At 39.3% G+C, this 25,887-nt stretch overlaps 1 protein-coding gene across 1 annotated transcript; it reads left to right on the plus strand.

Annotated features, from left to right (window-relative positions):
* Positions 1-68: 68 nt before the first annotated feature.
* fer1l4 (fer-1 like family member 4) lies at positions 69-25,887 on the plus strand. The gene is made up of 49 exons (XM_017431480.2): positions 69-318; positions 1,287-1,342; positions 4,326-4,414; positions 4,599-4,698; positions 4,766-4,860; positions 5,502-5,546; positions 5,984-6,151; positions 6,232-6,292; positions 6,486-6,617; positions 7,315-7,377; positions 7,478-7,562; positions 7,644-7,812; positions 8,319-8,496; positions 8,770-8,956; positions 9,552-9,631; positions 10,329-10,454; positions 10,579-10,645; positions 10,824-10,918; positions 11,044-11,152; positions 11,815-12,043; positions 12,114-12,246; positions 12,341-12,441; positions 12,534-12,621; positions 12,698-12,814; positions 12,900-13,052; positions 14,473-14,671; positions 14,756-14,880; positions 14,971-15,105; positions 15,261-15,434; positions 15,877-15,987; positions 16,084-16,245; positions 16,375-16,546; positions 16,810-16,922; positions 17,029-17,148; positions 17,959-17,998; positions 18,298-18,398; positions 19,097-19,234; positions 19,321-19,440; positions 19,564-19,691; positions 19,774-19,944; positions 20,494-20,648; positions 21,642-21,823; positions 21,904-21,989; positions 22,079-22,177; positions 22,293-22,410; positions 22,555-22,678; positions 23,166-23,470; positions 24,160-24,260; positions 24,392-25,887. Exons 1-49 carry the CDS (start codon positions 240-242, stop codon positions 24,570-24,572), a joined length of 6,165 nt encoding a protein of 2,054 aa, XP_017286969.1. The 5' UTR covers positions 69-239; the 3' UTR covers positions 24,573-25,887.

Below are 25,887 nucleotides of genomic sequence, written 5' to 3' on the forward strand. Positions count from 1 at the left end.
TTTGTCGTCCTCAGCTTCTTTGCGTGTGTTTGTTTTGGGTTTTTTTTTTCTAAGGAGGAAACTAGTTGAGCAACTATTTGCTTTATCAAACATTAGAACGACCTGCCCAAAGGCAGACTTTAACGAGCCTTCATGTAGAGTTTTACACAGAGAGGAAGACGGGTCGCACTCAGCTGCTCCTGCCTGCTGAAGGAGACGTCAGTCATGTAGACGCTGAACGAGAGACTCTGTCGGCCATCATGTCCATCAGTGTGGATCTGAAGAGGATCTCCAACCTGCCGGGACGATCTGACAGGAAGGTTGAGCTCTCCTTCAGAGGTAAACGCCACAAAAACTCCTCTTTACTTTTCTTCCTTGGAAAAAAGACTTCTGTGCAATCTCACTAAGGGATAGAAGCATTTCCTCAAAGTTTCAAACAGAAATGTAGACTTTTATTATTGTTATTATTATTTGCAATTACCAGGAATCTTTTGAGTTTTGTCACTTCTGCTGTTGGAGAGCTGGAGAAACAATTCAACATCAACGTTCATACAGGAAATAAAAAATGATCCTTTTTGGAAGTTTATTCATCTGTGATGTTTCCTAACTATTTTTACCCTCAAAATGAGCAAATAAGAACTCCAACTGAACTGATTATGTAATCATTTACTTGTAATATTTGATTTAAAGCTGTCATTCTTGCTTCCTGTCTAATCAAGAGGAAAATAAATAAATGAATAACAGCCACTGATAATTTTCCACAAAACACAAATTATCATGTTTATATTGAAAGCAGCTGAGAGTTCTGTGCTTTTTAGAGGGTTTCTAGTCAAATACTTCATAACAAAAAGAAAGCCACCCTAAAATTAATAATAAGATAACTTTTTCTTCTTTTAATTGACCTAACAAATATACTTACTGTACAATAAATAGACTCCTGAATCATTTTTAAATAAAGTAAATTTATGATCTCATTCAAATCTCTGAAGTTTCTCTCAAAGGTCTGAGCTCAATGCAGAATAAAATGTTGTTTTCCTGCAGAATAAAAGAAAGAACAAAGTGAGGTTTATTTTTTTTATTTCTGTTCTAAAAGCCCATTTAATTAAAGAGAAACAACAACTCCAAATTAAAAGCCTGAAAGGTAGCTGAAGACATTAACTCTGCTTTTATTCGACACTCCGACGTCCACCTCGTCAAAGTCTTGCTCTTTGTCATCCCAGTGAATTGTTTGGTTAGTTTCAGCTGCTGGATTACAAGTAAATACTGTGAGTCCCGTTGCCATGGTAACCGGTCTGTTTGTCCTCCAGGTTTCACCCATAAGACCCGAGTCCTGCAGTGCGAGAACGTGGCTGTCTTCAACGAGGTCAGTAATCGTGTTCATGCTGCAGAAACAGGCAGATTATTACGAGGTGAGACGAAGTGAAGCAGCCTCCAGGTCTGAAAAATGAGGCCACTAAATCTGTGTTCTTTCTGGTGGCTTGCAGGTGGAGACTTCTCTGGCTGCAAATGAAAGTCAGGAAAAAAACTAAACTAAACACATCTGAGATTTAATTATCTAGTAAACATTTCCTGCTGTGTTTGTGGTTTTTATGCTCCCAAGTCCTTAATGTAGTTTAGTTTCTGGTGTTAGCAAGTTTACAAGCGCTCACTCTGGGTATATATGAGCTACTGAGAGTTAAAGTCTCATAGTGTTTGTTGTATTTGTGCTTGTGCTCCTCTCAAACTCTGCAAAAGACAAACTTTAGGTTTTAAAGCTTTCCTGGAAGGATAGCACACTGCCGGCTGCCAAAGTTTTAAACAAAGATCTTGCTCTCAAAGAATGTGATGGGGAATATTTCATCATGAACACTGGTTTATGAGATATTTTACTAACACAGAGACAAATGAACATGACATTCTGGCAATAACTCTGAGACATACCTTCAGATTTTTATTTAAAGTTGATGAGGATCCTCACTAAAGTAGAATCAAAGTGTGGCGTTGACTTTAATTAAACAGCTGCAGTTTTTTCTCCTCTTCACATTGAAACTATTTTAATTGAGTTGATATCGTCACCCCTCCTCCAGTACACACACACACATGCAAACACACACCTACAGATTGTATTCCTCTTTTCTCTGTAAAGGCAGCTCCTGAAAAAAAACAAAAAACCTTGAAGTGAATAATTTGAGACAACAGCTGCACGGCTGAGTTTACGTCCGTCGGACACTTTATTACAGTTTAATGAAGCTCAACAGCTTCTGTCTCAACTATTTTGTCAGGAAATGATTCGTAACGACTAACATTCCCACCAGGAAGAAAAGGCTTTTGTTTTGGAGTGAAATTGTTTAGTTTTCTATGGAGTTTGGATTGTTTAGGTTTGGAAAGGCGAACGGTGCAGAAAGTTTAGCAGTTTAAAGTTTTGGGTTAAAGCTCCTCATCGCAAAGTAAGAAATAAAACATAAAAGAAGATTATTCAGAGCTACATCAAACGGTGCCGTTTGAAAGAGTTGACTCCAGTAGTTGCACTTCTGAAATGAGGGTTTGCAGTCAATGCAAACAAAACACTAATCTGAATCCTCTGATAACAACGTTATTGATCATTAGGCTGGCCGCAGTCTGTGGTGGTAAACGAATATGGTGGAATTGAGACTTTTAGGGGCAAATGTAAGAGTTAATCTGCTGCTTAACGGTAACCAATCTGAGTGGAAATACTGACTTCTCGATCCCAGACGAGTCCTCCGTGGACGTCGCTGTTGTTGACATGTTTTCAGTCACTTCGGCTGTAGGTCGTTGGCTTCCTGTCACAAATTTTGCGTATAAATTTTTAATTTAAGGACCCATTAACCATCGATTTGAGGAAATATTTTACTTCATGACCTGTTTTTAATCGGTCTTCATGACTTTGTGATGAGAGCTAAGGCTCATGGGTAATTTATTTAGTGTTTGAAGCCGTTCTGTTGATTTTCACCGGGAACGTTTCATCTTGAAAAAACAAGAACATGTTTCTGATTTAGTAGATTTCCTGGAAAAGAAGAAGAAGAAAAAACTTTTACAGTCAGAGAAAATATTTGTTGAAGTGCCGCGGCGGCCCATTCCTTTACATCGCCACCCGTTTGTTGACACGAACATGGCCGACTGTAAGCGTAAAGTTCAAACAATCACCTCTGTGTGACGTGAACAGGAGCGGAGTCAGACAGGTGTTTGTTCTTCAGGTGTGACCAGGTGTGTGTGTGTGTGTGTGTGTGTGTGTGTGTGTGTGGCTCCCTCATGTACAGTAGTTAATGATTGTTCTGGAAAATGTCCAAAGGAAAGATGGAATGATTCTTTTCTCCTCTGGTTTGATGGGTTTGAGTTATAAAAATGACTCATATTCTCTAGCAGCTACAGACCGTCTGCTTTTCAATCAGGAGAAATTCAAATGAATTGTGAGGCTTCTGATGGACTTTTCTATACTTTCTTTTTCTTGCTTGAACAAAATATTGACTATAAAGTTGTGTTTTTCAAATGGCGAGACAGGGTTTCACAAAATTCGTAACATTTCTACAGAAAATCTAACTTTAAATGACATTTTTAGACTTTTAGCTACTTATTAACCTCTGTAAAAACAAAAATACCAGCTGACTGTAACCAAGTCAAACAACCATTTTAATATATTCTGTCATTATGGGATGTTTATTTACTTGTTTTTCTCTTTTCCTGTCATTAAACAGTCAAAGTTTTTTATTTTAGCCGTTCTTATATTAAAATGATCAGCTTCTACTTGAAATTTGTCTTTTTGCTAATTTAAGGTTCTAGCTGCTGCTTTGCTACTGTTAGCTTTCATCCAGCATTTTGCTCCTTTTGGTTAGTTTTTCGATACTTCAGCTTTTAGTTTGCGTTTTTAGCCGGTTTTCACCACTTTTAGCTTTAGGCTAGTGTTCTGCTTCTTTTAGCGCTAATTCAGCAGATTTAATCAGCACTCAGCATTTACATCATATTATTGAATTTATAGAAATGAGAAGTGTTAGTTGGAGGAAAATACAGCTTAATTTAAAGACATTGTTGACTTTTTTTCTGCGTTGAAGCTCATTAGAGTTAAGTTACAAGGTGTTGGTTTGATTCCTGATGCCTTTTAACAAAACATTCAATGTTTCTTGCTGAGGAGCTTCGTGTCTTTATTGTTTGATTTAATAAAAAGAGGGTTTTATGTGTGACCTCAAAGCTTGTAAACAAAAACAGAGGTTTCCACCTCCCCAACTCTAAAAAAAAGACCTAAGACAAAATCATCCTGACACATTCTGTGTTTTCAAAAGCTTAAAAATTAAAGAACAAAGATCCAAATTTGTTTTTGTGCTTCAGCTTTTGTTTGTTCGTTGTTGTTGCAGCATTTCCGCTGGCCCCACTACGGGAAAGAGATCACTGATGAGGTTTTGTCCGTCCATGTTTTCAACTGCAGCAAAGTCTTTTCCAACAGGTAAGTCACACACACACACAAAGCTGTTACACCATAATAATCCATCCAGCTTCCCTCTACTTCAACCTCGAGCATCATTCCTTTATTCTAATTTAATTGTAAACAAAGATTTTGTGTATAATCAGACACAGTGTTGACATTCAAGAAGGTAAATGTCTGTGTGTGTGTGTGTGTGTGTGTGTAGACGGCTGGGGAGACTGGTTATCAGTCTCCAACATGTAGTTACCAGCGGCAGGTTGTTGCTTCGGGAACCTCTGACTGACTCCAACTACAGCCTGACTGATGTAAGGACACACAAACAGAGCCTTCGTCTCGGCTGCAGCTCCTCTTCTTACCCCTCTGTCACTGTAGATTATTATAGAGTTGGACATACGCTTCCATCCGGTGGAGGGGACAGCTGGACACTGGGAGGGACTCGACTTTCTGAGTGTTGAAGACAACGACGAGTAAGATCATGTCAGCACTGAACCGTAGACGAGTCAGAAACGAGTCAGACCGAACTTATCTCAAAGTGCTAAACATTTAAATAAAAATTACATATCACAGTTATATACAGTGAGTGTAAGTTTTATAAAGGAATATAATAACAGAGACACATCAGCGTTTGACTTTTTAGACCCTATTCATATTAACAGTCTGTAGAGCAAAATGAAGATAATGCAAAACATGGGTCACATTTTCTATTTTTTAAAAAATAAATATTATGAAGAAATCAGTTAAAAGAAAGAAAAAAGATTCCATTTAATCTGCAAATTCCCACCAAAATGAATTAGCCATCTTTTTTTGTTCTTATAAAAATGTGAACAGTTTATGATAAATAATTCATTTTAAGGCTTTCAGGACTTATTCAGCTTTAAGAAACAGGTAAATTCAGACGTCTGACTGAAAACTATATTATGAATTTAGACAAACTTAACCTTCAGTCAAACTCAGTAAGCTCTGTTTGAGTAGCTGAGCAGCTCAAAATCTATTACATTTATATCCTATAAAAATCTACTTATGCATTTATTTAGAAAATATAAATGCAATTATCCTTTAACTTTGATTATTTGTCATCTTCTCTTGTGTTTTTTGTCTTCATTTTCAGATCAGCGTTGGTCATCAGGAACGAGGGGTTTGAGGACCCTGAGAGGTAAACATTTACTCACCTTGTATTTTCACTCCTTTTAGTATAATTCTAATGTTTTTCTGTAAAATTAATCAACTCAAAATTTATGTTTAAATGAAAATCTGTGTTTTGGTTAATTTAATAAACTCATTACCTTACTTCCTCTTGATGAAAAACATATACATTAGTAAATTTGTTTTATTTTGAAGAGTTTACTGTAAAAACGGACTAGAGTTTGTCTTCAGAGGTGTCTTTATCAGCCCTTTCTTCATAATGAGGTTGTCTCTCTGATTCTTTGGACAAACTTTATATTTAATTGACAATCTTTGCTTAAAACCGCGTCTTTTTGTCCCACACAGCGGTAGATGGATGTTCTGGACTGGAGGAAGAATGCAATAAAGCACCACACCTGCTGCACAGTTTCTGTTCTCAGATCTGTTTGTTGTTTTTTTCCTGAACAGGGGCTTGAAGATCCCACGGCCACATCAGTTAGAGAGAGATGCTCGTCGTCTTGGTCAGAGTCTGATCCGGACGGGGGATGAGGATGATGACGATGATTACGATGACGATTACGATGATGACCTGGTGGAGATGGAGGCGACTTGCATCAGCTTAACTCCTCTTCTGAGGTCAGTCAGAGTGACTGTGGGTTTGCCTTTGACCCATCAGGATGCTGTGAAACTGATCTGCTGTCTGTTTGTTTGTGTAGTCGATGCAGACCGTTGTCAAGAAGTTCTGTTGCAGCCGTCCCCAGAGTCCAGAGCTTCCAGGTGGGTTCACTCCCTCTTTCAGTTTGGATTGTTTATTATTATTATTATTATTAATGGTTTATTAGTTAACTTCTTCAGGAATACATAAGTAACTCCTCTGTGTCCTGGAGCTCCTGGATGTAGGGTATCACCCACACACACCCACCTATGTGTGTGTGTGTGTGTGTGTGTGTGTATCTGTGTGTGGACGCAGGTGAACGTGAATATCCTGGAGGCTCAGAAGCTTGTCGGTGTAAACATCAACCCAGCGGTTTTTATCAGAGTGGGAGGTCAGAAAAAACACACGGCGACGCAGAAATCCACCAACTGCCCGTTCTACAACGAGGTACAGCGGAGAGGAGAATTCAGCAGGATGACCAGTCCTGTTAAAGTCTTTGTAATACAGTAAATCAGAGGTAGAACTTCAGCTTGCAAATTCCTCTGTGCTGGAACCAGCTTCCTGTTTAGATGCAGAAAACCCTCAACTAAACTCACAACATACAAAGGTTGTAGAATACAGAGTCTAGGACCACAAAATAGTATTTTTCCATTTAATGTAATAGTTCAGGTCAGTACAGCAAAATTAAAAAAACAGTAGTTGTTCTTAAAGTTGGGCTATCCAAGGAGGTCTGCAGATGATCTCCATGTAAAAATCTAACTACATATTTTCTTTATAAGTGTCACAAGAGATAAAAACTGTAGTCATGAATGAAATTAGTTGTAATGATGATAAAGGTTGTGTCACTTCCTCCTTGTTTTGGAGGCTCATTAGCTGTTTTTATGCATTACTCCCAGCAACAGTCAAAGCTGCAGGTGTTTGCCACTGATTTATTTATGATCGGACGCTAAAAAAGGATGGTAAATGCTGAAATAAAACACAGTAAAGGAAAATAGAATACATTAGAATCCAGGTCAGAACAGTGGAACAGCCGGATCTAATGCCCACTGTGCAGCACAGGAACTTTGAATTTACTGCACAGCAGAGCTTAGTACTGAAGTAGAGCTGGAAAAGTTGTTTCATTTCTTTCTTTTTGCTCTTTCAGAACTTCCAGTTTGAGTTCCAGGAGGCTCCACAGATCTTCTTTGATGAAGTCATAGAGATAAAGGTTTATCTTGTTTTAACTACATACCTACTGCTGTTATTGTGGTGAAAACCCTGGTGGGTGTGGCCATTGAATGATCACCTGTATCGTTGCCACCACTCAGGTGTTCCACAGACGGACTCTGGCCTTCCTGATGAGCCACATTGGAACCTTCAAGATTGACATCTCCACCGTCTACAGTCAGCCAGGTACCTGTACTGCTCATAGCTTGTTAGTTTCACCTTAAAACCCACAGTAGTCTCTGAGTTATGACCTCTCTGCTGCTCCAGACCACCGTTTCTACCAGAAGTGGGCTCCTCTCACTGATCCGGCAGACACCCGGTCAGGGGTGAAGGGTTACGTCAAGGCCACCCTGAGCGTTCTGATGAAGGGAGAGGCTCTGCGAATGCCCAGTCTTCCTTCAGCGTCCTCATCTGCAGGAAGCGAGGACATAGAAAAGTCAGTCATATTCATCATCACTATCAACACAAACAAAAAACATATACACACACACACACACACAAAAATGCAATAAAAGAAACAAAACAGCTCTGATGGCAGAAGGTATGAATCAGCAAAGCCAAATGGTTCTCTCATCAGGAGCTGTGATTTAATTTTATTTATTTGTTTAAATAATTTGACAAATGGTGACGGATGAATGTTTAATGAAAGCGGAACGAACTTTAGCGGAGGCCAAATATTGGATCACTCAGAAAAATTGTTCTACACTGAATGAGGTGTTTTGACAGCAGTGCACTTTTGTATAATTCTACTTTTTGTAGCGATCAGAGCTTTTACAGGCACCAAACTATTATATAACTTACCAGAGTTCACGAAGATCTTTAAAAAAGAGATTTTTTGCAAAAACATTAAATAAAATAGATATAAAAATGTGTGTTTAGCACAGAAATCCCCTAAACGTCCACTGCAAATGGCTTCAGTTCTTATGTGATATGTTTTTTCAGGCACCTGCTGCTTCCTCGTGGCATGCCTTCTGAGCGTCCGTGGGCTCGGTTCCGGATCCGGATCTACCGGGCTGAGGGTTTGCCAACAATGGAGGCGGGGCTAATGGCTAAGGTGTCAGTCACTGACAGGGCGGTATTTATTGACCCCTACGTACAGGTGACCTTCGCTGGACAACAGGTACTCAGATTCACGAACACAAATGTTGCCTGTGGTTTAACTAACATCAGCAGTTTTAGTAATTTGAGACTAAACCTGTTTTCCCAGCATTTAAAGCTGAATAGATGAGTAATGGGCAATAAGTTTAATAAAACTGTAGTTTAAGACCTGATCATCAGCTGCAAAGGAAAGACAAAGTTTTGTTTTTGTTGCTCTGTGAAAAGTTTTGGTAAAAAAAGAGCATATTGTATTTGCAAAACCTGACACCTGATCCTTCTGTTTGTCTGTTTTTAGGGCGAAACATCAGTCGCCAGCGCCACCAGCTGTCCCGTTTGGAACGAAGAGATCTCCTTCATCGAGCAGTTTCCTCCTCTGGCTCAGCGAATCAAAGTTCAGGTTCTCGATGATGCCAAGATGGGAGACGTTGCCTTGGCAACCCACTTCCTGGACCTGCAGCAGATATCTGACCCTACAAGGAATGGTATGACCCTGAAAGCGTGCAGAAAAACTCAACTTCCTGTACTCCTCTGAAATGTCTGAAGATGAGATTTAACCTCCCAGCAGAACCAAGAGTTAGGCTTTCTTAGAATCATGACTTATTTGTACCTCTGATCATCTTTTACTGAGATTTTTTTGACTTGTTTGTTTTATTTCTTGTAAACTGATAATACAAAATGTCTCAAACAAAAGGTTTTTTACACAACATAAACATACAAACATATAAGATTTTAATAGATGCACAATGTCAAAAATTCTGTTTATATTGAATGTTTTAATAACTTATTATTATATTATTTAATTATTATTGTTTATGTGTTATTATCTACAAGTTATTTCATTAGGATTACCTGCTGACTACTTTGTTTTATAATAAAATAATACTTTAGTTTCTGAAACTGAAAGTAAATAGAATTCTTCTAACAAGTTGTCCAAAAATGTTAAAATGCAGCTATAGTTATTAATTTAGCTATATCTAGTTTGATGCAAGTGAACTGGCAATAAAATATTGTAAAAGAAATATCTGTAATTAGCATTTAAATAAACTTGAAATAAAATATTTTGTTTTTTATTTGCAGGGTTCAACCCAACCTTTGGTCCAAGTTGGGTTAATCTTTACGGTTCTCCACAGAACTCCACCCTGGGAGATGTCCACCAGGTAAAATGCACTAAGACAAAGTTTTTACACCTTTAGTGTATCACTTATTAAAAACTGAAACTTGTTTACATTTTTTGTAAACTTGCTTCCTTTATTATTACCACTTGTTTACTTCTTTATTTTTTAGGGTGTTAAGTTTTTTGGCTTGTTGAATAATTGATGGTGAGGAAGGAGCAAAATAATAATTTCATTAGATGTTTTATTACTGTGTGAAGGAAAATAAACTTTTCGTATCGTATTTCCATTCCAGTAGCACACAACTCCGCCAATCAAGACAAAATCTGACTCTTTCTTAGGATTAACAGATATTTGTGAAATTATCTTTAAAGTAATTTTTATTTACTTTAGAGAAAATCTAAAAGAAATAAGGACATAACTGCTCCAGGCCAGAAACCTGCACCATTTGTTTGGTTGAACTGATAAAGAGGATAAAACTTAGTTTTTACACATTATTATGTTAACCATCTGTAAAAAATCGATGGTGTTAGAACATTTTCATTGTTTTGCTTCTTTATGCTAAGCTCTGCTACAACATAAAGTTTTAGAGAAGCATCAAATTTCTTCACTAATTCAACAAGTCAGCATCTAACAGAACTTCACATTCAGCCATCTTGTAAAGACCAGGTGTAATTAATAACCTCTCAGTATAATTAAATTATAAGAAGCAAAAAGAAAACAGCAGAGTTTCTTTCCTCAGGCTTTGAATGAGGGGCTGGGTGAAGGACTCTTCTATCGAGGGCGAATCCTCCTGGCTCTCAGCATGGATGTTTACTCTTCCCCCTCCGCCGTCACCACAGATACAGGCTCCATCGCCGCTGCTAAGGTACTTCTCAGAAAAGGTGCTCCAGGTTTTTAGAGTGTTTAGAGTCGCTGTGTTGTTTCCATGGCAACAGCACATCGTCAACCCTTTTCTGACTTGTGAATCTATATTGTGCGTGTCCTTGAAGGTAAAAGGAGCCCTGGGGAAATTTGGACTGAAGAAAAAGAAGAGCAACAAGAACGAGATGAAGGAAGGTTAGTTTTATTGAAGATATGATCTGTAAGAAAAAAAGTTTAATGTTTAATTGCAGAAATGTTTTTCTTTAACAGGAGTAAAACTCAAATAACTTTTGAAAACTGTAAAACTCTGGTTTGTGCATTTCATCAGCTGCAATAAAGAAATCCTGTTGCTTTTGACTCGTTTGTCCTCCAGCTGCGAGCGGATTGGCTGATGACTCTGGAGAGGCGGGAGTTGAGGTACCAGAGTCTGTTACCGTGGAAATTGAGGAGATCCACCCCCTGCCTGAGGTCAGAGCCGCCATCACTGACTCAGTTCACTTCTGTTTATTCACGTCCCGATCAATAAGCTCTAAAAGTTTAAAGTCACCAAAAATGTTCCAAATAAAAAAACAGCAACGTGATTTTCTTCTCAGGGTTACCTTGGACAGAAAGAGGAGTTTCTGCTGTTTGCGTCTCTGCTTGAAGTCACAATGTTGGACCCGTCTGTGGGAACAAAACCACTAACTTTTGAACTCTCAATAGGTAGCTAAACTTTGTATAATTGTATGGATCCATTCAAACTGTTTTCTTGCTTTAAAAAAAAAATTCTGCACATTTTTTGCAATCTACTTACTTCTGCATACTTAGGTTTCTCACTAAGCTCGGCTGCTTATCTGGCATTTAACAACCAAATGGACTAATCTTTATTAGAAGTATACCCTAAACCAGCGATTCCCAAACATTTCAGCTTCCGACCCATAAAATAGGAGTGACAAAGGTGTGTGACCCCATCTGTTGGCTGTTTAAACATCCAAAAATGCTAATGACTCGATTAAATAAGGACATAATGACAACACAAACGGTCTTAACATCCATTATGCTATCTTTTTAATCAATTTATCGAGCTGAATTTCAATTTTTTGTAACGAATATGGTGCAAACATAGCATAAAAACTAATTTTTTTAATTGTAAGTTGATATCTGGAGATTATCTAAGGACCCCTACTTGGTGTTGAGTGACCCATACTGGGGTCCCGACCCCAACTTTGGGAATCATTTCCCTAACCAGCAGCATTTAGGCATGCTCTGGGGTTATTCAGCATGAGATTTTGCTCATTTCTGAGCCAGACCATTTTGGTGTTCCAGTGTGATATTTTATTTCTTACATTCGACCCCAGATATATCTTTTTTTTTGTATTTGGCAGGAAACTATGGGAAGGCGGTAAATGTTGGGAAGTCCAAGAAAAGTAAGAGCAGAGAGGAGCTAAGGAGGAGCAGGGAGGAGCTGAGGAGGAGCAGAGAAGATCTGACCGAGGAGACCCAGGTTCTGATGGAGTCAGAGGGTGAACTAGACAGAGAGGAAATGCAGAATCCTGAATCTGAGAACAGATCTGTGTCTGCTGCCATGAGACCTCAGCCCACTGAATACGACAGGTAAAACTAGGATAGTCAGGTCATCGTGTTGGAGGAACACCACTAACTTCCTGTCTGTTTTTGTTTTCAGATCTTTCCAGTGTCTTCAGCTCCAGCCTCCATCAGTGAAACTAAAACCGTGTCTGTTTGTTTGGAGCCAGTTTGAAGATCACTGTTTTCGTCTCTTTCAGGCTAACTGGCTTAGCAAGATGGCCGACAGGCTGGTCAGAGACAAGTTATTGTTTGTTCTGTTCTCAGGAATGACTCTGAGTGAATCAGGTAATGTTTAAAACCACCTGCATGACTCTTACTTTTCAGGAGATTGGTCTTGATCAGGTGGAAAGACTCTTAAGGAGGCCGAAGAGGAAAGCGAAGGAGCGTTTGGTCGAGGTGCTGCTGGAACTGCTTGCAAGTTGCAAGTGAGTGTCTTCATTATGAAAACTTTATAAGAAATACTTTGTATTTGATTCTTCCATTTTTAATTGTTGTTTTTTTATCTTCTCCTCTGCAGACAGTTCAGTACTTTTTCAGAGAAGAGATCTCAGTCTCGCCCCAACAACCTGGACAAATGTAGGAAGGGCTTTATCAGAAAGAATCTGGTGAGTGTGTCCTCAGTGAACAATCTGCCTGCCTGTTTCTCTCTCAGTGTCTGACTGACAGTCTGAATGTCTGCAGGTCCTGGTTGCCAGACAGGCGGTCAAGGCCAGGAGGAGGATTACTACAAAAAATGCCAAACAGCGCTTGATGGACAGCAGGAAAATTCTGAAGAAGCTCCGCCACCTGGCTGCAGAGGTCAGATATCATACGGGTATTTAGACTGCAGGTCACCATGACGACTGGATGAGTTTGACTGAAGTTTGGCATCTTTCCCCTCCAGCCTCAGAGTACCATCCCCGATGCTTTCCTTTGGTTGCTCAGTGGAAGCAAGCGTCTGGCCTACGTCAGAATCCCTGCCCACTCCATCCTGTTCTCATTGGTGGAGGAGCAGAAGGGGCGGGACTGTGGCCACATCACCACCCTCTACATGAAGGTTATTTCAGATGTCACAGATGATGCTGCTGAAAGTTGTTTAACTTCTTGCCAATATGGTTGTGACAAACACGTAGTCCAGTTTAATCTAAAATAAAACCAGAATCAGTTTAATTCATTCAAAATAAATATGGTCCATTTCAGTTCATTTATTATCCACATCCATCCATTTATTGTATCTTATCTGTGGTCGGGTCACAGAGGCAACAGGTTCAAGAGGGAAACCCAGAAATCCCTCTCCTGCTCCTCCTGAGGTGTTTCCAAGCCAAAGAGGACACATAATCTCTCCAGTAAGTTCTGGGTCTGCTCTAGGGTCCAGAAAACCTTCAGAGGGAGGCGCCCAGGAAACCTCCTAATCAAATGTCTGAACAACCTCAGCTGACTCCTGTTGATGTGGAGGCGCAACAGTTTGACTCAGAGGATGATGGAGCTCCTCATCTTATCTCTAAGGCTGAGACCAGACACCCTACAACGCTCCTTTCAGCCGCTTGGATCCAGGATCTTGTTCTTTTGGTCATGGTCCACACCTCGTGACCATAGGTGAGCGATGGAGCGTAGACGGAGCAGTAAATGAAGAACTTTGCCTTTTGACTCAGCTCCTCCTTCACCACGTCGGACTGGAGCAACACCTTCGTTACTGCTGACGAGGCGCCAGTCTTGTTCCAGCCTGCAGTCACTCATGAACAAGACTTCCAGATACTTGAACTCCTCTGCTCGAAGCAGAGACTCACTCCCGACCCGGAGGGAGCTTTCCACCTTTTTCCCAGTTGGGAACCACGACCTTAGACTTGACCTCTCTTCTCTAAAGGGAGATTTAAATGTCTTAGAATAAGTCTAGAGTCTTCATTATCCACTTCCATCTGGTTACTTCTAAATAATCAGTTCAATTTGTAAAAACAAAATCAATTTACCAACAGCCTGTGTAAAATCTTCACTTCATTTTAATTTCCCATCATGATAGAAAGAGTCAAACTGATCCAAGAGCAGACTCATAAAAACAGACAAAAACAATGCTGGTGGTTTATTGAAAGTTTAGAAACATTAAAACGATCATGTGGCATGTTGAATTTATGCAGTACTGAAAAGAAAAAGCTTTTTTTGTGACAATTAGAGTCACAGTGACAGATATATCTGGACATTAGACGATCAATACAATTATCAGTAACCTTCATCAACCTGTTTCTCTCACTGAAAATGCTCATCATTCTTCCTTTTATACGACTCTGAATTCATGTCTCATGTTTCTGATTCACATTTTTTTCTATAAAACCGTTCACATTACTTGCTGGTCTTTAACGGAAATATTCAGGGATTCTTGATGTTTGAAATGTGGCTTGCATCCCAGCTCCTAAATAAACAGTGAAGCTCAGTTCTCTGCTTGCTGTCCTCAGGTTCAAACTGTACAAATTTCTCCCCTTTAGTCTCCAGGAAGTTCAGCAAGTGAGGTCTTTGCAAAGCTGGAGGTCTACCTGTGGCTTGGTCCTGTCAAGTACAGTAAAGAGACCATCAGAAGCCTGCCGGAGGAGTTTACGCCCGTATACGAGGAGGAGGAGGAAGCACAGAGGAAGCTGGTTCCTGTGGGTGAGAAGAGGAAGTTTCCTGTCAGTCTGTTCTGTGAGGGTGAGTCACCTTACCTCTCCAAGGAGAGCGTGATGTCATATATTCTGTTCAGGTAAAGGTAAACCTCTGAGTCTCTCTCTGCAGACAGCAGGTACTTCCAGCTGCGCTGTCACCTGTATCAGGGGCGTGGCCTGATGGCTGCAGATGATGACGGCCTGTCAGATCCTTTTGCAAAGGTGGTCTTCTCTACTCAGTGCCAGGTCACCAGGGTATGTCCCACTAGTTTCATTTCAAGGATTTAACACATTAACCTAAATTTACATTTAAAATCGGACATTTATTTGTGTGTCTGTGGACAGGTGTTGTCAGACACCCTCTCCCCCTCCTGGAACGAGTGCTTGTTGTTTGATAGAGTTCTGCTGGAAGGAACAAAGGAGCAGCTTCAGCAAGACCCACCCCTCATCATCATCAATGTCTACGACCACGACAACTTGGTAACGTCTCTTTCAAATGCTGAAATATTCACACATTTTTCAATTGAAATAGTTTCATCACTCATATATAAATCTAATGTTTGGCATGGACTATTGGGATCAGCTTTTGTCTCTTGTTTCAGCACTTTAGTGTGTGCATGTTTGTGTTTGTGCAGAGCGCTCCGAAGTCTCTGGGTCGAGCTTTTGCTGAGCCGGAGTTTAAAACTGTGGAGCAGTTCTACGAAAAGCCCCGCCTGCGATTTGTTGACATCAACAGGGGAAGGCTTCCTGCTGGGGAGCTGCTGGCTGCCTTTGAGCTCATCGAGCTCGACTACTCCAGCTTCGGAGAGGTGACATCTATCAGTCTTTAATCAGGAGATAGCAAAGAAGTGAAAATCATGATTAAAGCATAAAGGAAGTTTAATGCAACTTTCTTGGTAGATTTTTAAAAATGTTTTGAGTTTGCTGTTAGTGAGCCATGCTGAGTACGAAACTTGATGAATTCCTTCCTAACTGATGCCAGGTTTAAGGGTTTTAAAAGATTAATGGCTTGGTAGTGACACCAGACACCTAAATGCATGCCCCTAAGCAAAGAAAAAGTATATTCCTCTTTATTTTTCTTTCAGTAAAATATCCCCCTGACACAGCTACTGTTTGTTTAGTTTAGGAACTTTCAAATTTATGTTATTATTGTAATGGATCAAAATGATCCTTTAACAAATCTCTCAAAAGTAGTATTTAATTTTCTTCTTAGATTGTTAACTAGAAGATGCTTCCTCCTCCTCCTCACAGCCCTGTCTCCCCATCAGCGTGGACCCTCAGGACTTATCGTACGATGACGAGCAGAGGTCTTTCATCATCCCAGAGGGAGTCCGACCTGTTCTGAAGACCTTCAGGATTGAGGTAACACACACACACACACACACACACACACATTCGGGCTGTTTGGATGCTGCACATGTGTGACAGACTCCAGCGTATTTCTGTTTGTGTTTTCAGGTGCTGTTCTGGGGTCTGCGGGACCTGAAGCGGGTGCAGCTGTTTGAGGTGGAGCGTCCACTGGTGAGGGTGGAGTGTGCAGGCCATCAGCTGGAGTCTGAGGAGATCCAGAGCTTCAAGACCAACCCAAACTTTAAAGAGGTGGTCCGCTACATTGATGTGGTCAGTTTCTGCCATGGAGGAGATAAATGTAGCTCAAACAAACACAACTTTCAGTTTCACTGGATGCACACAGAACAAAACTAACATCCAAATGTTTACTTTTGGTTGTTCTGCGTTTGGTCCAACCAGGAGCTGCCAGAACAGTCCTACCTCCATCCCCCTCTGACCATTTTTGTGGTGGAGCACCGTGCGTTTGGTCAGCTGGCTCTGGTTGGGTCCCATGTGGTCCAGAACCTCATGGACTATGCACCAAATGAGCTTGAGGAGGAGGTAGAGGAGGAAGAAGAGCCAAAACCAAAGGGTAAGAGCTTTAAAAGAGATAAAAGTGTTGTTAAAGTTATCATCTATGAAAGAGTTAGTAAGCAGTTATCATTTTAATATAAACTATTGGTTATGTAGTATAAGTTTTAGTCTGTGTGTCTTGTTTTCCCTTTGGTTTTATTTTAATTTTTTGTTCTCTGATCTTTGACTCTGATCTGACATGGCGTCTTTAGCAGTTCTCTGGGACTCTGGGACTTGTTTCTGGTCTTAAAGCTCCTGACACAATTTTTACTGTATCTCCAGTAAGGCAGAATTCAATGAAGATCAACCCTCTGACGTCTGTGAAGAGCATTGGGCTCAGCGGCCTGTCAGTCTCACAGTCAAAGATTCCCATCAACCCCATAAAGCTGGTGAATGTGAGTACATTAACCTTCATCTACAAACACAAAAACAAAGCAGGCAAAGTGTGCTGACTGTGTGCATGCTGTCTCCCTATTGGCTGATATGAATAAACACCTGAAGGCACCACTGAAGAAGCTGAATAAGCTTAGAGAAGAGGAGCTGGAGGAAGAGGAGCCTGAAAAGGAGGAGTTGGACTGGTGGTCCAAGTATTATGCCTCACTGGAGGAGCTGGAGAAGCAGGTGAGACCCAGAACACAGTGCTGTGCAAACGTCTTGACCCTTCTCATATTTTTTACATTTTTGTTCCTTTTTTGTTGTTGTAATTTTCAAAGTAGTAATGGCTTTAGCTCTAAAGGTCTTTAAAAGTTTTTTTTGTAACATTGACTTACTATCCACTCATTTTCAGTTTGGTCCAATAACTGACTTTTTTCAGAAATAATAATAACTAGAAGCCTTCAGAGCACGCAAACCCCCACTAAAGTCACAGTATGATTAAAATAGTCCAATATAGATCTCAATCTGGATCATTATTAAAATTTAATCACTTGTTTTTTGTGAGAAACCCAACGTTTACCTGACCTTAAAAATTTCATCTAATTCTGTTCATTACTTTTTAGGTAATCTTTCAAAACAAACTAACTAACTAACCAACACTATCAAATAATAATAATAACAACCCAAAATCTGACCCATGAACCATTTGTGTTTTAAAAACACTAAGAAAGAACAACTTTTCTGTCTAAGCATAACAACTGTTCATTCATTCATTTTTTATATCTGTAGCCATTTTTTTTACTTGCAGTGTCACAAATACACATAACACTTATTTTGTTTTAGTCACAACTACAAAAAAATAAAAAAATTGCAAAACTAATGAAGTTTATCAGGTAAATCATAATAATCCTGTGCTAACAAGAGGACTCCTGAGCCAAAACTTGGCCATATGTCAGTATGGTTTGAAGCATCTTTTTGATTTCCTTTGTTTTTTTGGTTGTCATATTGTGTTTTTAACATTTTACTTGATGCAATCTGTTATGTATTTGTCTGCAGGCAGCTGAGAAGGAGCAGATGGAGGAACAAGCAGAGACAGGTACTGTTTTACTCAGTGCTGACTGAATTTTCATCCAGGTTTCCTGCAGTTGTTCAGACTTGTGCTCACACAGACGCATCAGAAGGTGTTGAAAAGTCACTCAAAATCCACAACACTGAGTACTTTGTACTACGATACAAACTGACCTGAGATGCTTATCTGTGCTTTCATTTGGAAAGTAAAAATATGCAAATCTAACTTTAGGTTTTAAAGGCCAAGATGTTTATTCTACACATGGTTTTACTGGGTTAAGGGGATCGTTTGTGTCCAGTGTCGATAAAGTTTTCTGCTTTGATCAGATGGAGTGAATCTGTCCATGGCTAATGTAGAAGAGGAGGAGGAGGAAGCTGTGATGGTTGAGGTCGAGCCTCCGAAGCGCAAGAAGATTGCAACACTAAAGGTGGATGTTAATAGGCTGTTATCCGTTTTCTGTCATTCTTAGTTATAAAAGAGATCACTGATCAAAGGAATGTGTTGGCCAGCCAAAGTTACCATGTACCAAACTAATCTTAGTGTGTATATTTATAAAAAGCAAACTAAATCTGGTTCAAAATAACTCCACAATCATAAAGGTGAGTTTAAAGAGATTTTTAGACAACTGAGCTACTTTCAGACAACGATAACTCCTGACAAAATGTTTTAGGTTTCAGAGAGGATTACAATCAATACCTTTAGAGAAACATTTATGCAGCATAACTACTCAAACTGCTTTAGTTGTTGAACATGTAACTATTTCTTGGGGCTAATTTGAAGCTAATTATATTACATTTTTTTTCCTTAAAGACTGCATCTAGTGAAAATCAAGTTTTTAACTTTTTATTTTGTGTCATGTAATAGTTTTTAGACTTGAAAATCCACTATAAATTCAATATTTAATCAGCAGAATTGAGCAGTTTTACCTTGAAACTATTAAATCTTTTCTTTGAGTGCTCTCAAAATCAGTGGTTTACAGTAAATAACAGTAAAATAAAAAAACGTTTACATTTGATTACCTTTTACATTCCCTGTATTTTTATATATGATGGTGACTTGTGAGCAAATATACAGAAGATTAGATGTTGAATAAAAAATGTTCTTACCTCATGTGTTTGTGTTCAGCTGTATGAAGGCACACTGGAGTCAGAGTTCAGACAGTTTCAGGACTGGCTCAGGACCTTTCCTCTGTATAAAGGCAGAGCGATCTCTGAGGATGATGATGATGATGATGACCAGGAGAGGCAGATGGGCAAATATAAAGTAAAGCTGATGGAGCCCTGTTTGTTGCTTCGTCTGTGTGTGGTTCTGCTGAAAAGTCTTCATTGTTTTGTCATTTTGGTCTCCAGGGTTCCTTCCTTGTTTATCCCATTGATCCGGAGGGCAGAGAGGACACCACGTGTCAGATCACTAATGGGATCCCCAAAAACTCACCAATTAAAGTTTTAGTCCGAGTTTACATCGTTAAGGTACCTGCCTGTCTCTCCCTGACGTGAACAGTTGTAGATTTTACATCAATGAGCTAAAAACTAATAAATTCCCATTCCTGTTTTGTATTCTACAACCACTGTTTGTCTGTTTGTGTCCTGCAGGCCACCTCTCTGGCTCCCACAGACCCAAATGGCAAGGCTGACCCATACCTCATAGTCAAGGTGGGAGACCAAAGTCTGGACTCCAAAGATCGATACATCCCCAAGCAGCTCAACCCAACGTTTGGAGAGTCGGTACCATTCTGTCTCCCAGTTCGTCCACCTGTTTGTGAGCCTTGTCCGTCTCGCTAAGTGTTTGACTTTGTATTTCAGGGTGTTTGAACTCACAGTGTCTTTCCCGCTGGAGACAGAGTTGGTCATCACAGTTATGGACCACGATCTTGTTGGAGCTGATGACGTTATCGGCGAGACTCGGGTTGACTTGGAGAACCGATTCTACAGCCGACATCGGGCTTCCTGTGGTCTTGCCCTTTACTTCGATACGTTAGTACCACAACTGAGGCTAAAATGTCATTTATAATCAATATAGAAAAACTTTGTAAGTACTAAATCTAGAACTAGCAAAGTGGTAGAAAATTAGTAGTGGAATTGGTTTTTTTTTTAATAACAGAATCAGTATCAGCACATGTTAGTACCAGAACTGTTTTATGCTAGTCAGAGGTTTGACACTGACTAGCATAAAAACCCCACATTGGTAGTAAAATATTGATATAACACATCAGTTTAGTGATTGTGTCTTTTAGCACCAAAAAATGAGATTAATGCAATCAACATTTTAACATGTTGGTACCACAACTGCACTGAATCTGTCATAAATTAAAGCATGCACCATCAAAAGATAGGATGTTAGCTCCTAAACTATAAAATATTAGCATCAACACTTTAGTTACACAACTAGAAACTATTTGTGACTGAAATATTATTTATCCTCTCTCATGTTTGCAGCTTTTCTGTCACAACACACAGCACCGGCTCTATACTGGTGTCAGTCTGTGCTCGTTTAAAAGTCTGCCTGTCTTTCTGCCCTTGTAGTGACGGTTACAATAAGTGGCGTGACGCGAAGAAGCCGTCAACAATCCTGACTGAGCTCTGCAGGAAGAACGGGATCCCATCTCCGGAGTACAGAACATCTGAAGTGAAAGTACTCAACAAGATCTTCAAAGTACCACCAGATGCTGTACCTGAAGGTAGGACAGACAGACCTGTGGGCAGGGAGACAGATACAGTCTGTCAACAAATAAAGAAGCTTTATGATATACTGTATGTATTGTCTGCAAACAGTGAACAAGGAAATATAGTTAATAATAATCTGTAATCACCTTGAGGAAGATATTTAAGAGCAGTATCATGAACTATTACAGCACTGAGGTTGTATCTAATACATCTACAGTTAGATCAAGGTCAAATTAAATTATATATCATATTTAAAACAATAAAAATGGTCAAAATTATTTGCTATTAATTGCAGTTTTACCACCAAACAACAATGTAGTAGCGGATAATAAAATATAAAAACCATAAAATATAAAAAGTAAGTCTAAAGTGAGAGTAAATATAGCCTAATCAAACTAAAGGCCAAGAAAAGTTGATCATTCTAAGCAGTGATGTGGATCAATGTATATTTACAGTATATACTGTGCAGAATACAGTTCAGCAATTATACAGATGTGTTGCAGTCACAGCAAAATACTTGATAACTTTTCTGATTAAATTCAGATCTCAGGACTTCTGAGAAAAACTGATTGGTTGAACGATGTGCTCTTTCTGTTCTGCAAAATACGATCATTCCACTCCATCTAAAACTTCAGTGGAAACTATAATAATTTAAAATTAATCCAGAACCAGACAAGGAGTCAGTGAATGATGCCAAGACTGGAGTTATGTGTTTGTCTTTTTCGTATAAGCTAAAACTGTGGCAATCCGAATGATTTGACTGATTTAACCCAATCAAGAGGTGATAAAATCTGCAGGTTTTTCAAAGACTAGATTTCGTAGCTGCACTGATTTGCTTAACCTTGTATTTTTGACAGCAGAGAGCCAAGAGAACCAGCAAAATTACTTTATTTCATTAAGATGAACAAAGTTTTCCTTCATCTGGATTTATTTTTACATAAAAAGAGGCTCACCCAAGCAGCATCTGCCATTTTTAGCTCTAACGGAGGTTTTGTTGTTGTTATCAGGTTTGTTGAAGAAGAACCAGCGGTCTCCAGAGGACGAGGCAGAGATAGAGGAGCATTCAGCCCTGAACGTGCTGCAGCGCTGGGGCGAGATGAGAGAGTTCCTCCCTGGAGCCGTTTCTTTGGTCCCAGAACATGTGGAGATCCGGTCTCTGCAGAACCAGGACAGTCCCGGACTTCCACAGGTATCCAAACAGCAAAAATCAAGAACAACAAACTGCTTTTGGTGTAACTGAATGTCAACAACAATGTGAGTGTGTTGCAGGGTTACCTTCATATGTGGGTGGACATGTTTCCCACTGATATCCCAGCCCCGCCCCCTGTTGACATAAAGCCCCGCCTACCTGAACAGTATGTCAGCACAGAGTGGAGCACAGAACAACAAAACACAAAAACGATGTAATGAAATGTCACCTTTACTGCTGTTTTTCTTGTGACAGATACGAGCTGCGAGTGATCATCTGGAACACGGATGATGTGTTCCTGGACGATGTCAACCCGTTCACAGGCAACCCGTCCTCTGACATTTATGTTAAAGGGTCAGACTCACACTTCAAACTGGAACAGACTCAGTCCAGCTTCGTCTAAAACTGTTCAACTGTTTCGTCTCAATATTAGTCATCATCCGGTTCAGTTGTCCTGTTGTCTTTACAGCTGGATAAAAGGACTGGATGGAGACAAACAGGAGACAGATGTCCACTTCAACTCCCTGACGGGAGAAGGAAACTTCAACTGGAGATTTATTTTCCGCTTTGACTACCTTCCTACTGAGGTGAGCTGCTACCTGAGGCGTGTAATAAAAACCTGGTTTTCTTGGTATCTTTAGGACTCGGGTGTTTGCAGAAACAACATAAATAAATATTAACACATTTCAGGTAGTATAGATGTTGACAATGTCCTCTTTCTCCTCTTGTAGAAAGAGGTGGTGTATAAAAAGAAGGAGTCTATCTTTTCTCTGGAGGAGTCTGAGTTTCGTCAGCCGGCTGTTCTGACCCTTCAGGTCTGGGACTACGATCGCATCGCAGCCAACGACTTCCTGGGTGAGAAATTATTTCAGTAGATTTACATTTATTAAAACATCATTCATCATCATTGTTAAAGCACACAATGTGGTCTGACTTCCTTTTGCTGTGCAAAATAAACAGTTTTCAGTCAAATAATTCTGAGTACTTTTCTAACTGTTCTAACACAGTTAATTGTAAAATGTAAATTAAAAAAAACATTAAGACATTGTTTAAACTCAGGTTTGTGTTTGAGATGATGTAAAACCAAACTTCTGTTGTAGAAATTATAAGGTCAAAATGTTTTTTGTTTAATTTAATCAGTTTTCTACTTTATATTTGATCAGTTATAACACTGTGCAAGGTGTTTTATTTTACAGAGTGAATATTTTACCTTTTATTTTTTATTCACATTTAAAATTTTGGCTATAAATATCTAAAAACTGTTGTAGAGTAGCCCTATCATACTGTCGCTCTCAGGTTTTTTTGTTCTACATGTAAGCACTAATTTTCCTTCCTTTTTAAGGCTCCATTGAGCTTTCTCTCAGCAACATGGTTCGACCTGCGAAAACCTCCAGTAAGTGCACGATCGAGATGGCGAAGGACCACGCCAGTCCCCGCTTCTCCATCTTTCGAGCCAAAAAGATGAAGGGCTGGTGGCCACTGGTGCGTCTGAAGACGGCCGAGGACTTTGAGAAGGAGGAGAAGGAGAGGCAGGAGGCCAAGAAGAAGGGACGCAAGAAAAAGAAGAAGAGCAAAGACAAGAGGAGCAAGCTGAGACAGGAGGACATCCAGTACACGGACAGCTTGGGCAACACCTTCTTGTTGATGGTACCAAATACTTCACTTTATATTTGTTTGAAACTGAGATCAAATGTAATCAAGGTTTTTTATTTAAGGCTCATCTTTTACCATCCTATATAGGAACTGTTTAATGAAAAGGCTAAAGTATTTTATTTAGCAAAAGTTATTTTTAAAAAAAGGTAAAAAATAATGTTCACTAATTTACCAATGAATATTCTTTCTATCTTGGAATTTTAGTGGCTGCAAACACCTTTCTTCCTAAAATACTTTTTGGTAGCAACACATAATACAGCCCGATATTTACCTGCTGCCTATTTGGTACTTACCTGGCCTTTACGTGGTATTTACCTGATATATTCCAGGTAAGTACCAAGTATGGGTCAGGTACGTATCCAATACTTACCAGGTAAATAGCAGGTACATACCCAGTACGTACTGGGTTGAATTATGTGTTTCTATCATGCTTTTAATGGTAAAACTCAGCACAGGGAGAGTTATTTAACATTGACAATAACTTAAAGAGATTAAACACCAATGGTAAAGTAGAAACTGTTGAAAATGTTAAAATTCAAACTACTTGAATGTTTTCTTTAGGACCGGACTCTGTCACCTTATTATTGCTCTTTTTGAACTTACAGAATCCATGATCAAGCTTTAAATGTTGTTCTTGACGTCACATATTTAATAAGTTTAACGCTGAAACTGCTTACGTGAAGGGGAAGGTGGAGGCGGAGCTTCAGCTGGTGGCTTTGGAGCAGGCAGAGGCCAACCCTGTGGGGAGAGCGCGCAAAGAGCCCGAGCCTCTGGACAAACCAAAGTAACACAAACACACAACTAATCACATTACTACATGCTTCAAATGAACTGATGTAATGTATAACAAATTTTCCACGACTGAACCTGTAGGTGTGTAAACAGATGCAAGCTATGTCCCTTTTGTCTCTCCAGTCGTCCAACCACCAGCTTCAACTGGTTTGTCAACCCAATGAAGACCTTCATCTTCCTCATCTGGAAGAACTATAAGAAGTACATTATAGCTCTGATCATCCTCATCATCCTGACGCTCTTCCTGGTCCTCGTCATCTACACGCTGCCGGGGGAAATCAGCTCCCTCATCGTCAAAGGATGAAGGAACCTGCAGGGCGTCTTTGTCACCTCATGCTGTCTGTTTCTCTGACTCCATCCATCATCTGGGTTCGTCCTTTACCAGAGGAAAATGGACACTTCACTTCAGATTTAAAACAAATTTTCAGATCAGCTGATTTATATTTTTACTGTAACCTGATGAAACTAATCATCACCTTTTCTAATATGAAACATAGCAGGAAATCTAATGCTGATAAATGTGCTTTTGTTCATATTTTATTAAGAAAAAATATTAAATATACACGTGTACAAATACATTTGTGTTTTTGTTTAAAGGTACTCATTGCAAAGTATGAAACTAAGGATAAAAATGGTAGACTGAGCTACCTTAGGCTGGCTGTAAGGCTTTGTAAGTAAACAAATATGGCCGATAAGTTTAACGTTTGGCCTGTTTTTAGTCACTTTAACTCTTTCATGTTGTATTTGGCAACTTTTACTTACAAGTTTTTAATTAAAGGACACATTAACCACCAATATGAGAAAAATATTGTGCAGATTTTGTTTCTTACTTTAATATTTATAATTCACTCATAAAACAAAAATCATAAAGTGAGTTTTGAACCAATAATTCTCTCAGAAACATTGGAGGAAACAAATACTGTAGTTGAGTTAGGAACTGTCCTAGTTTGGTCAAACAACACCTAAAGCAGGGGTGTCCAACCATCCTGCAACTCCAACACACCTGGTTTGATTAACAGGTAATTTAACCACTCAATCAGGTGTGTTGACCTTAGGACAATAATAAACAGATGTTTTAAATTTCAGCATAACTTAGCTCTGAGTCTTATTTAGTCAGAAATAGTCAATTTTGTGAGGAAATCTGATGTTTTTATTTTGAAAGCAAACCATGTGAACCCTATATTTCACCCTTGTGAAATAATATCTGCTTCAAAAAGTAAAAATAGTTTTTAAAGGTGAGCTCAGCTGTATTATAGGGCCTCATGTCCTTCACTGAGAGGACACTTTGTTGTGTGTTTTGTTCATTCAAAGAGCACTCATTGTGTTTTCTCTTAAGTATGGGGATCATAATTGTACTGAAAGGGCACCTAATGCAGCATGTACTGTATAAATTGTGCTTTATAATTAATTATTTTTTTAAATTTCTGTATTAGGACACCTCCACACAACTTCCAGTTCTCTCCATTTGAAGGAAAACTCACTCTCTGTGTTACATCGTCCTCGTTGGCAAGAACTTTATCATTTCTTATCTTTTCTGGTGTAATTTACAGGAAGCTACAAGACAAAGCACTGTTTACAGATGCTTTATAATAAAATCCATCCTGTCCCGTACTGATGCA

This window comes from Kryptolebias marmoratus, linkage group LG4 (genome assembly GCF_001649575.2).
Source record: "Kryptolebias marmoratus isolate JLee-2015 linkage group LG4, ASM164957v2, whole genome shotgun sequence".
Lineage (NCBI taxonomy): Eukaryota > Metazoa > Chordata > Actinopteri > Cyprinodontiformes > Rivulidae > Kryptolebias > Kryptolebias marmoratus.